At 42.1% G+C, this 12,591-nt stretch overlaps 1 protein-coding gene across 1 annotated transcript; it reads left to right on the top strand.

Moving 5' to 3' along the window:
- Positions 1-11,828: 11,828 nt before the first annotated feature.
- On the top strand, positions 11,829-12,585 carry CBY3 (chibby family member 3). The gene has a single exon (XM_005295853.4). It carries the CDS (start codon positions 11,957-11,959, stop codon positions 12,440-12,442), a length of 486 nt encoding a protein of 161 aa, XP_005295910.2. The 5' UTR covers positions 11,829-11,956; the 3' UTR covers positions 12,443-12,585.
- The last annotated feature ends 6 nt before the right edge of the window (positions 12,586-12,591 follow it).

Below are 12,591 nucleotides of genomic sequence, written 5' to 3'. Positions count from 1 at the left end.
CTGAGCACCTCTAAGTCTTTAATGTACTGATCCCATTTTACAGATGGGGAACTGAGGCACAGAGGGTCAGATCCTCAAAAGCATTTAGGCACTTAACTCCCCTGAAACCAATCCTCAAATACCTTGAGGATCTGGGCCAGAGAGAATAAGGCCTTATCTACTCAAAAAAGTTGTACCATACTGGTCAAGTTGAAGCAGTACAACCCCTGCATGTGTTCACATAGTTATAGCACTACAAAGATGCTTTATATCAATATAATTGCACACACACTCAGGGTTTTTCACATAAAACTATTTCAGTAACCAAAATAGTTATACCAGTAAAATCACCATGCAGTAATCAGGTCTAAGTGACGTGCCTACAGTCCCATAGGAAATCTGTCACAAAGCAGGGAATTCAAGCTAGCTCTCCTATGTCCCAGGTTAACATTCTCCCCACTTCACCATTCTTCCACAGTTTAAAATGTTTTTTACAGAATGCATCCTGTCTCTTTCCTGCTTCCCTCAGGTCATCTGTTGCCAGTCTCCCCTCTGTCCCTTCTTGTGATACCTTCATCTTTGGTGGGGCAAAAGTTTTCTCCCCTGCAGTTCCTGACACAAGTTAGCTGGAAGACAACTTTTTTGTATCTCTCTGCCTCACTGAGTTCTTCTTTTATTTGAGAATAAAGAGGCCAAACAGCCTAGTGGTTGGAGTATGGAACTGGGTTACAGCCAGCAACTCCTGAATTCTGATCTTGGTTCTGCCACTGACTTGAAGTATGACTGTGGCCAAGTCACTTAATGGCTTAGTGCCTCAGTTTCCCCATTTGCAAAGCAAGATAATGACTTAGTTGTTAACACACACAGGTGTGAGGATTTTCTAGTTTGTAAAGTATTTTGAAGATCTACATGTTCTGTGTTGCCAACTTGCAATTTTATTGCGAGTCTTGCAAGAGTTGATGTTTGTTAAAGCCCCAGCTCCTGGAGTCAGGTGATTATGGGAGAATTACAGCTTTCATTTAAAAAAAAAATACATTTCTACCTCACATGGTTGTGAAGAAAGCTTGAAAATGTGACCCTATAAATTCTCAAAAGTCAGAAGCCAAATAAAAAGAACTCAAAATGAATTATTTTTAAAATCTCCTAATTTTAAGACAATCTAATTTTTTGTTAAAGCCTGACATGATTTTTGAGCCCTTGAGATTGGCAATAAGAATCACTATACTTTTTCTCCTTAACTACAACTCTTAGGCTATGACTACTTTGCCACTTATGTCAGTATAACTTATGTCACTCAGGGATGTGAATAAGCCACCCCCCTGAGCAACATAAGTTACACCAACTTAAGCTCTGGTGTCGACAGTGCTGTCAGTGGGAGAGCTTCTCCCGCTGACATAGCTACCATCGCTCATTGCAGGCGGATTAATTAAGTAAACAGAAAAACTCCCATCGGCTTAGAGTGTCTACACTAGAGAGCTTACAGTGGCTCAGCTGCATTGGTACAGCTGCACCGCTGTAACTCTCTAGTGCAGCCATGGCCTAAATATCTGTGCTCCTCAGCTGTTGGTCTTATAACTGACTGAATGCTTCAATATTATTCAATCTACACTATCTTTTCAGAGCTGTTTTCAGTCACAAACTGCTGGCTTGTAAGTTATAATAGCTAGGTTCGGCATTACAGGAGACTCTATATCAAATAAAATCTGTTATCTTCCACTGTTGTTTGCAATGTTGTAGCCCTGTTGGTCCCAGGATATTAGAGAGATAAGGGGGGTGAGGTAATATATTTTATTGGACCAACTTCTGTTGGTGAAAGAGACAAGCTATTGAACTACTCAGGTGGAGTTGGCAACTACAAGGGCTGGGTTCAATATCTTGGGGTTCTTCTTAACAATACAAAACAGAACCAGATTGAGTCCCCACCAAGTAACCTGGAAAAATTAACACCACCTTGGGTGCCACTAAGAGGCCAGACTTCCCCACTCGCAAGCACCGAATCTATGTATAACAAAAGATATTACAAGGGAAAGGGAAACCAGAATTCATCTGGGAAAACACAACCATGATTCAAAAGCACATATCCATAAGCAAACACCTATCCTGCAATCTGTTGGGTGGTCTTTGTCTCAGTTTCCCACCTTGTGGTGTGAAAATCTTGACAAAGGAATATCCCTTTAACATGCCACTCCCTGTGCCCTCTGCTGCACCCCACTCATAGTTTGTTATTCTTGGTCAGCGAAGACCCAGAGTTCAGAAGTGTATTCACCTGGGTTCACCTCCCATCCCTAAAAGGGACAAAACCTGAAGAAAAGTGCTGTGTAGCTCAAAAGTTTGTCCAATAAAAGATATTACGTCACCCATCTTGTCTCTCTGATATCAGATAAAGTTGTTTTATAATGTATTTTACCACATGCTTTGCACACTGCACCAACAGACATACAGGGACTTTAGGAAAAGCCTCTGTAGAGGATGCAGTGTCTAGAGAATTAGAAGGTATGAGAGCACAGAGGCAGAGAGGAAAAGCCAGTTTCCTAATCATAGTTGATATGCATTCTGAGAATGTGACATTTGCCTACATTAGAATACAGGTGAAAAATAAAACTATGTTCCACTGAGGGTTTGGGACAGACCTTTTCCTTGGCGCATTCTCAGGGCCTGATCCAAAGCTAATTGATGTCAATGGAAACACTCCCATTCACTTCAATGGGCTTTGGATCAGGCCCTTACTGTTTGTCCTAGGGTGACTAGCTGGATGGTCTCTGATGAACATTAAGGGATAAATCTTGGTTTCACTGATGTCAAATGAGTTCAATGGGATCAAGATTTTGCACTAAATCTGTTAACACATTCTTGTACCTCCATCCCTCCCCTTCCTTCCTTATGGCTTTGTGTTGTTAATCAATTGTGGGACATAGTCCCTCTTTCCTTCTCTCTCCACAGAAAGTGTAAAAAACTCACAGAGACTGAATTGGAGTCTTTGACCTTTCATGCCATTTAGGCCCTTTCTACACTTGGAACATAGTGGTGTTTGAAAATTGTAACAGGATTTAATAATGATACACAATAGTGTTGCCAGTTCTCACAAGTTTATTGAGAGCCTGGTAGTATTTGGTGTTTTAATTGAAGCTGCAGTTTCTAGCGTCAAGTGATTACAGAGAAACTCAGCTTCCATTTTAAAAATAAGGAAGTTTCTAGTTCTCGTGGTTGCAGAAAAAAGTTTGAAAATGTGACCCGAGTGCACCCTAAAGGCTCAAAGACCAAAAGGGAAATAAACAGTCTCATGATTTTGGGGCCAGATTCACAATTTTTGAATGTGTGGTGTTGGTAACACTGATACAATCTTATAATAAAGCCAAAGCCTGAGAAGTGGTGAGATTTGTACTCTACACAGTGTGTGTCCTTTGTTTTAGAGCAGGGAAGGCATCTGCTCATGGCATTATCTTCATTTTGCAGATAGGGATACTGAGACATAGAAATGATTTGCACAGTGACAGAACTGGGAATAAAACCCAGGTTCCTCTGTTCTTTTCTTACCGTGGGAGCCCACTTCCACCTCCACAGCTTCTGACTGCCAAAAGCTGCTTTACAGATGTCTCCACAAAGGACATATTCAGTTTCAGTAGAAATCTACTTATGCTGTTTCTGCTGCTAAGTTTGGGATGAGATAGGTGGGATCAAAAGGCATTTGTGTGTCGGCTTTGAATGACAAAGGCTCTGGCCAAAGCTGGCTATTTTCTTTTTGGGGCTGCATTAGGGTCAGCATCTCACCAGGTGGCGCTGTTTATGAAGTCACAAGGGCTACAGCTGTGTATGGGAGGAAAGATTGACAAATATGTTCCTGTAAAAAGCATTTCATGATTAGTCATGTTGACTCGAGGGAAATGCGGTTATTTTGCCATTGCAGATTAAATTCATCCAAGTGCAGAGGGCTTGCGCAAGGCCCTTTGTTACACACCAACCACGCTCCCCATAAACTCTTAACACAAGGTTTTCAGAGGTGACTAGGGCCTAATTTCAACCTCAAAAATGTGTGTGTGTGTGTGTATTTTCATACGCCCATATGATTTAACATGCAATTGCATGTGTAAATAGGCAGATATACACATGCACACACAATCTTGTTAGCTTTCAGTCAGCTGCCCATTGATAAACAGCCACGAGCAACACAATTCCCCTAATGCTGTGCTACAGGATTTGGTGATGGACTATATCCAAGCCACAAAGGACAGCAATGCAGGACCCTGAAGACACAGCTGGGTGGGATAGAATGAGCATATCCCTGTGCTTCCCCTGGAAACTGAACTGCTAACTTTCTAACTGGATGTGTTTGTGAAAGAAGCCTGCTGTGAAACTGAAAGCAGTAACTGATGCATAGGGCTCCTTTAATGAAGATCTTCCTTTGTGATGCCTGCATGTTACACAGGTTACCATAGTAGCAGCATCCATATCAAAAGGGCCAAGAGGCTGGAAGAAGTAGGTCAGTATGGTCTAAATAATACCCAGACATGTCAGTTTCGAACTCAACTTGATCAGGGGAAGAAAAAGAAATCCAGAGATAAGATTAAAATATATGGCTTCAAAAAGTGCATTTCTTTTAATCAGAAAAATACACCATGAGCAACTTTTTAAAGCTACTTACTTATCTTTTGTGTTATTACGAGAAATGGGCCTGAATCAAACACCAGAAACTATAAGGGAATTTGGATGCCACTTTGGACCCCAACTTCTCAGCTGGTCTTTATTTCTCTAATGGCCCAAATTAAAACTCCCACACTCTAGCTCCATGAAACTATGATGAAGTTCAGATCTGGATCCAAATTTTGCAGCCTGGCCCCCATATTTAGTTACTAACTTTGCCTTATTTTTATCTGATGAAATCAAATTTACTTCAAGGAGCAGAGGAAGGAAAGGAAGTCGTGCTGAACTTATGCAATGTACATTTTATTTCCTTCTGTGGCATACAGAGGCTTCAATGGTCTCATGCTTGGTTTGAACTCTCTGTATTGTTATGAGATACATTCCAATACCAATTTTATAGATTTAAAACCAGAGTGTTTCAGATAGGCTTGCTGAGGGCTATACCATCACTTTCAGGGGGGCTCTCCCTTTAACATAAGGTATAACCACACAAGGAAAAGGGGGTGTTCTTACCTCATGCTAGCTAACACGTGATAAAATCCTGTTGAGGTCAAGGCAGTTTATAGGTTTCACACTAGTTAGCAGGTCAAGGTAGAGATTATATGGGAGTAGAGGGTTTACCTTGACTTGCTAATGTATTATTACTGTAACTGGCATTGCCTGGCCTTCGCTAGGATTTTACTTCATGTTAGTTATGATGATTAGTGAACACGAGGTCAGAATGAACACATATTTTTCCCTAGTAAAGACAAAACCAAAAAGTTTAACAGATGCATAGGGCCTTGTGTTAACTCTCTGCTTATGGGTGAATTTCCTCCAAAGAGAGAACCTTGAAACAATTTAGCCATTCATTGCACTAAAATTTAGGAAAAACTGTGTCTTTTCCCCATCCAAACAGTTAACATCACTGTTGTACTGTGGGTTCTTATATTTCTAGTTTTTCAAAAAATGCTTTAAAAGTAATAATTACATCAAAACTGCCAAAGCAGGACTCATTGAGCAAGAATTAAGAGTCTGACAGAAAAGTCCTTGTAGAAAAGGATAAAGGAGAGGGAATGGGGTGAGGACGGCGCCTCAGTTAGCCTGACAAAAATACAGATGTTCAAGGCACTGATGTGTTGTTTGCATCAGAAGCATTAATTAGGTATCAAATTACCTAGTTTAGATACATCCTTAATCCTAAATATTGAAAGCTCTGAGTTACTTGCTGGTAACTGGGAAGTATAAAAGTGACCACTCAGATACCCCTCCTGTGTGAATATATGACTAGCTGAAACAGGGCGATTGTGAGTCACTGCAAGCAAGGTGATGAGGTTGAGCCAGGCCAAACATCCAGGGTGGCAGCGAACAAGCAAGCCCCAAGCAGGTGAGCTCCTGAGCTATCCCTTCCTGAGGGTTTACTGAAGCGAGAATCAATTCTGTACTTTGGTGAGTGGCTGAAACAAAGGGCTGGTTACTGAGCAGGGTGTGTTTAGAACTTGATCAAGGCATTTTAGGTCTGGTTCTGCACCTATGGAGTCACTGGGAGTTTTGCCATTGACTTCAGTGGGTCCAGGGTCCTTTTTGAGCTGACTGGTGACCTCACAGGTTTGTTCTGAAAGCTCACTATATGGATTGCCAGAGTAATCAGGCACTTATGAGTCACCGGCAGAGATATCACCTGCATATAACAACATGAGATCAGGCCTTGCTTACACACTAAACATATGCCGGTATTCGGTATAGTCATAGTGGTACAACCCCACTCCCCCAGCATGGATGTAGTTATACTAGTATAAATGCGCTTATATCACTCTATCTTAGGCTATGTGTACACTGTGTGCCTTACAACAGCACGGCTGTGCCACTACAGCTGCGCCATTGTAAGGCACGCAGTGTAGTCGCTCTTTATCGCCGGGAGAGCTTTCTCCCGGAGACCAAATAAAAGCACCCCCAACGAGGGGCGGTAGCTTTGTCAACGGGAGAGTGGCTCCTGCTGATGTGTGCTGGCCACACCGACGCTTTTTGTCATTAAAATTTTTGTTGTTCAGGGGAGTGTTTTTTTCACACTCCCGAGCGACAGAAGTTTTAACGATGAAAGTGCAGTGTAGACATGGCCTTACTCTCCTATGGGAAGGGGAATAATCTATACTTGTATTAGGCAGCTTTATATTGGTATAACTGTGTGCACACTAGGGGTGGAACCAGTATAACCATATAAGTAAAAATGTCCCACCCTTAACTATTACACTGGTACAAAATGTGTGTGTAGATCAGGCCTCAGTTTAAATAATGAATAGAAAAGCAGCAAACAGATGAGCTCCCAAATAAGTGCAGAGAGACCTGGGGAAAAAACATGGTAGATAGAGGTGATGAGATGCTTCAGGTCCCAAGTGAAAACTGATGCTGGAGACAACCTTGGAGATAAGCTGATGATGTAAAGAGGAAGGTTGTGGATTCAACAAGCATAGAAATGGTTTCTGAGATGAGAGATGACTGGATAAGCTGGTCAACACTTGAATGTCACCCCCTCAAAACAGCCTCAAAAATAGCCTGTTTTATTAGCGAATTTCAGATCAGGACTATTGGGGCAGGGGAGTTCTCGTCCAGTTTCAAGTAAGCAGACAACTACTTTCAGTGTAATTAATAAGAAAGAACACATACTCTGTAAGAAAAGGGGAAGAATAAGAATATAAAGGTGCAATGGACGCTTGAACCTTCATCATTTGCACAAAATGAATGGGAGGCCCATTGTGGATTATCTAATTTTGTGAATTAGCAAAAAGAAAAAAAGACTGTATCACACAATACACATTTTTATGAGTATGGTTTTGCTTTTATTAATCATGACAATGTACCTTGGGGCTAGCTCCAAAGCCCATTGACCTCAATGAAAAGACTCTCATTGACATTGGGGCAAGCCCATGGCACTTAAAGAAAAATCCCAAAGCAGTAGTAGAGACCTCCCTGTATCTCCCTGCTTTAATCCTCTCATGACAGTTATATCCTCCACAGACTGTCAGTGTTTTGGTGAGAATTAATCTGGTTTGCAGATTAACTAAGAGCCTGTCTACATTTAAAATGCTACAATAGCACAGCTGTGCTGCTGTAGCACTTCAGTATAGACACTCCCTACACCAATGGTGGGGGTTCTCCTGTCAGAGTAAGTAATCCACCTCCTTGAGAGGTGATAGGTAGGTTGATGGAAGAATTCTTCTGTCCACCAAATGCTCTCTACACCGGGCCTTGGGTAGGCTTTTGGATTTTTCACACCTCTGAACAATGTAGGTGGGTTAACCTAATTTTCTAGTATAGAACAGCCCCAATTGAGAGTTAATGAGGTTTAACTGTGCATTAAGTGTCCATACATAAATGCAGGTAACAAGCAACACAATCTAGAAGTGATGCCCAGCAATCAGGAGAACCACCTAGTGCACACAGCTGAAACGTGGTGGGATGATTCTCATAACTGAGGTGTGAATGTCAATTGGTACAAGCTATGTAAGAAAGACATAAAGGGAAGGGGGGCAACAGGTAATGAATCCCATCATCTTTTAAAGGAGCAGATTTTTGAACACTGATCAGTTCTCCTCCTTCCCAAAAGGGTGGTTGCTGACACATTATGTATTATTTGTATTACAGTAGCGCAGAGGATTCCCAGGCCAGGATCAGAGCTCCATTGTGCCAGGCACTGTACAGAGAGCTTAGGTACAAGTGATCATGACTTGATCACAGTTATAGTCTGCAAGCAGAATAAAGTCCAGACCACTAATATATACATTTAGAGCTTTAATAGGGTCATTTTCACAAAGCTGAAAACAATTATGAGCCAAATGAGCTGGAAAGAAGAAGTTAATCAGAAAACTGTGAATGATAATTGAGAATCATTTAAGAGCATCTTACTAGTTGCCCCAAAAGCCACAATCTCACAATCGAGGAAGAAGGCCATACTGGTTAAGGGCATGGCTACACTTGCAGATGTAAAGTGTTTTGAGTTAAACCAGCCTTTGTAGAGCACAGTAGGGAAAGCGCTTTAGTCTGTCCACACTGACAGCTGCAAGTGCACTGGCGTTGCCACATTAGGAGCTCTTGCAACAGCCACAGAGAGCAGTGCATTGTGGTAGCTATCCCAGCATGCAAGTGGCTGCAACGTGCTTTTCAAATGGGGGGTGGGGTGGAGAGTGACAGGGAGTGTGTTGTGTGTATGTCGGGGGAGAGAGAGTGGGTTTGTGGTGGGTGAGAGCATGTCAGCATGCTGTCTTGTAAGTTCAGACAGCAGCAGACCTCTCCCTCCCCCCCGCGTCTCTCTCTCACACACAGCATTCCACAGTAACGGCTTGCATGCCGGCTGTCAGAAACGAAGCCTTGAAAGGGCATTTCCACATTCCTACAGGAGTTCAAAACAATGACAAGAGTGGCCACTTGACTTAAGGGGATTATGGGATGTTTCTGGAGGCCGCTCTGAGCCCAGTAACGCAACATCTCGTTCACACTGAATTCCGGGTGTTGTAGCCAAGGCGCAGCAAACATTATTCCTCTCAATGAGGTGGAGTACCAGGAGTGCTCTAGCTGCGGAGTCAGAGTGCTCTACATGCCTTGCCAGTGTGGACAGGGAGTGAGCTAGTGCGCATGGGGCTCCTTTATTGCGCACTAACTTGCAAGTGTAGCCCAGCCCTAAAAAAAAAAAAAAAAAAAAAGGACCTGGTTCAGTGGGGAAGTGCAGGCAGCTATAAAAATGATATATAACAAATGGAAGAAAGGGGAGTGGATAATAATGAATATAAATCAGAAGTTAGGAATTGTAGAAAACTGATAAGGGAGGCAAAGGGACGCAATGCTTTGAGCAGGGGGTTGGACTAGATGACCTCCTGAGGTCCCTTCCAACCCTGATATTCTATGATAAGGAGAAATCTATGGCCAGCAGAGTTAAGGACAATAAGGAGTCCCCCCCCCCACTATTTTAGGAATTTAAAAGAATCCTGACAATTATATTGATGGATGGATATGGTAAAATTATCAATAATAATGCAGAAAAGGAAGAAATGTTCAATGAATATTTCTGTTCTGTATTTGGGGAAAAACAGATGATATAGTCTCATCATATGGTGATAATAACACTATTTCCATTTTGCTATTATCTCTGGATGATGTTAAGCAGACACTACTAAAGTTAGACATTTGAAAATTAGTGGGTCCAGATAACTTGCATCCAACAGTGTTAAAAGAGCTGGCTGTAGAGCTTGCAATTAATGTTGATTTTCAATAAGGCCTGGGGTACTGGGAAAGTTCCAGAAGACTAGAAAAAAGCTAATGTGCTAATATTTAAAAAGGGTAAATTATAGACCGGGCAGAATGACATCAATCCCAGGGAAGATAATGGAACGGCAGATATGGGACTCGATTAATAAAGAATTTAAAAAGGGTAATGTAATTAATGCAAATCAACAATAGACCTTATCAAACTAATCTGATATTTTTTTAAAATGAGATTACATATTTGGTTGATAAAGGTAACAGTGTAGACATAAATAGGCTTCTGTAAAACATCTGAATTGGTACTGCATGAAATTTTGTTTAAAAAACTACAATGATATAAAATTAACATGGCACACATTAAGGGGATTAAAAACTGGCTAACTGATAGGTCTCAAAATGTAACTGTAAATGCGGAATCGTTATCGAGTGGGTATGTTCCCAGTGGGGTCCCACAGGAATCAGTTCTTGGCCCTATACTATTTAACGTTTTCTCAAAGACCTCAAAGTAAATATAGAATCATCACTGATAAAGTTTGCAGATGATACAAAAATTGGGGAGTAGCAAATAATGAAGAGGACAGGTCGCAAATAAACAATTGTGCTTATTTCTGTATCAAGGACCTGTCCTCTTCATTATTTGCTACTCCCCCAATTTTTGTATCATCTGCAAACTTTACCAGATAAACAATATGTGTTTTAATATGGCTAAACGTAAATATATACTTTTAGGAACAAAGAGTGAGGTCATACTTACAGAATGTAGGTGAGGTCATACTTACAAAGAGTGAGGTCATACTTACATACTTACAGTGACTCTGAAAAAGATTTGGGTATTGTGGTAGATAATCAGCTGATCATAAACTCCCATTAGGCCAAAAGGGCTAATGCGATCCTGGAACACATAAACTAGGAATTTTGAGTAGGAGCAGAGAGGTTATTTTACATCTACATTTTGCACTGATGAAAGCTGTTGGAATATTGGGTCCAGTTCTGATGCCCAAAATTCAAATTGATAAAATTGGGGAGGGTTCAGAGAAGAGCCATGAGAACAATTAAAAGATTAGAAAACATGCCATACAGTGATAGACTCGAGCTCAATCTATTCAGCTTAACAAAAAGAAGGTTAAGGGACGACTTGATTACAGTCTGTAAATGCCTACATGGGGAACAAATATTTAATAATGGGCTCTGCAGCATGGGCGATGGGTGAAGCCCCCCAGCTCTGCCCCTTCCACGCCCCACCCTCCAGCAGGAGCCACAAGCCCCCTCCCCCCCGTCTGCAGCTCGGAGCGCCCCCTCTCCCCCTCGGCTGGCCAAAGCCTTGCCATGCCTCTTCTCCCCGGACCCAACCCCCGCAGGAGAAAAGCGTCCGTTAAGATGCTTTTGATATGCCTCATGCAGGTTCTGGGGCAACCTGCAACCGGGTGGCCCAGCAGCCGTGGCAGCACCAGGGGAGGCAGAGCTTCCCCAGGCCTATTATACCCGCCACCCATGCTCTACAGTCTAGCAGACAAAGGTATAACATGATTCAATGGTTGAAAGTTGAAGCTAGACAAATTCAGACTGGAAATAAGGTATACATTTTTAATGGTGAGAATAATTAACTACTGGAACAATTTACCAAGGGTGGTGGTGGATTCCCCATCATTCACAATTTTTAAATCAAGATTGGATGTTTTCTAAAATATGTGCTTTAGGAATTATTTTGGGAAAGTTCTATGACCTGTGTTATACAGGAGATCAGATGAGACGATCACAACGGTCCTTTTTGGCCTTGGAATCTATAAATCCATGAATATGAAAACCACACGCTTGGACGCCTACTCGACCTGTGCACCAAAGCTCCATGGTTTCTGTATGATTTTCATGCTCAGTAAAGAGATAAATAAAAAGCTGGCAGATATAATTTGATGATTACCTTAGACACCCTAGACTTTGGCCAGATGGCAGACTCTAGAGCCTAAGTTTTAGCTACTGGTTCTAATTCAGTGATGTCCTGTCTTTCCTCTCAGCTTTGTAACTCACGCTGCAGGTTGGATTTGTATTCCACAACTTTCTGCTATAGGTTTCTTGACTGATCTCCTTGCTTTCATCCTGCCTCACCATGAATACCATCACTAACATAATGCAGGAGCTGCGTGACTATTGGGCAGACCATTTCTCACGCAGATTTCTACCTAAGAGGCCTCCCCTTCGCCGAATCACCTCCATTTCCACTTTCTACCTCCTGGACCACAGAACCCGGCAGGCTGAACTAGGTTTGGATTACGGCCGTCCGCGGGCTCAGCTGAGTGATGCCAAGTTTGTCTTCCAGGATGGCAAATGGCAAGGCGAGAGTGGCCTCTCTCATCGGCCGCCACTGCTGCAGTTATTCTCCTCCCATGACCGGGAGCAGTCCTGTAAAGTAATGAAGAAGGAGAACAAGGCTCTCCTGGAGGAGAACAATTACCTGAAGCTGCAGCTCGAGCTGCTGATGGACATGCTGACAGAGACCACGGCCCGACTGCACGTGGTGGAGAAAAAGATGGACATCCCTACATGGCATACCAAGATGAAGAAGCCAAATAAGGTGTTGATGCTTAAGTCCTAGCAGGAACCTTGGATGCAAGACCAGGGAGTTTACACTTGCTTGGTTCCAGAAGTCTAAAAAATTCCTGAATCAAATTAACTTGTAGAGTGATTTTTGCTTTAATTGTATGTATTAAGTAAATTAGAATTTATTTTATGACTCCCAGTTAG

The sequence above is a fragment of the Chrysemys picta genome, chromosome 8, assembly GCF_011386835.1.
Source record: "Chrysemys picta bellii isolate R12L10 chromosome 8, ASM1138683v2, whole genome shotgun sequence".
Classification (NCBI taxonomy): Eukaryota; Metazoa; Chordata; order Testudines; family Emydidae; genus Chrysemys; species Chrysemys picta.
Note: the sequence above shows the minus strand (reverse complement) of the source record. Positions and strands in the feature narration are given on the sequence as shown.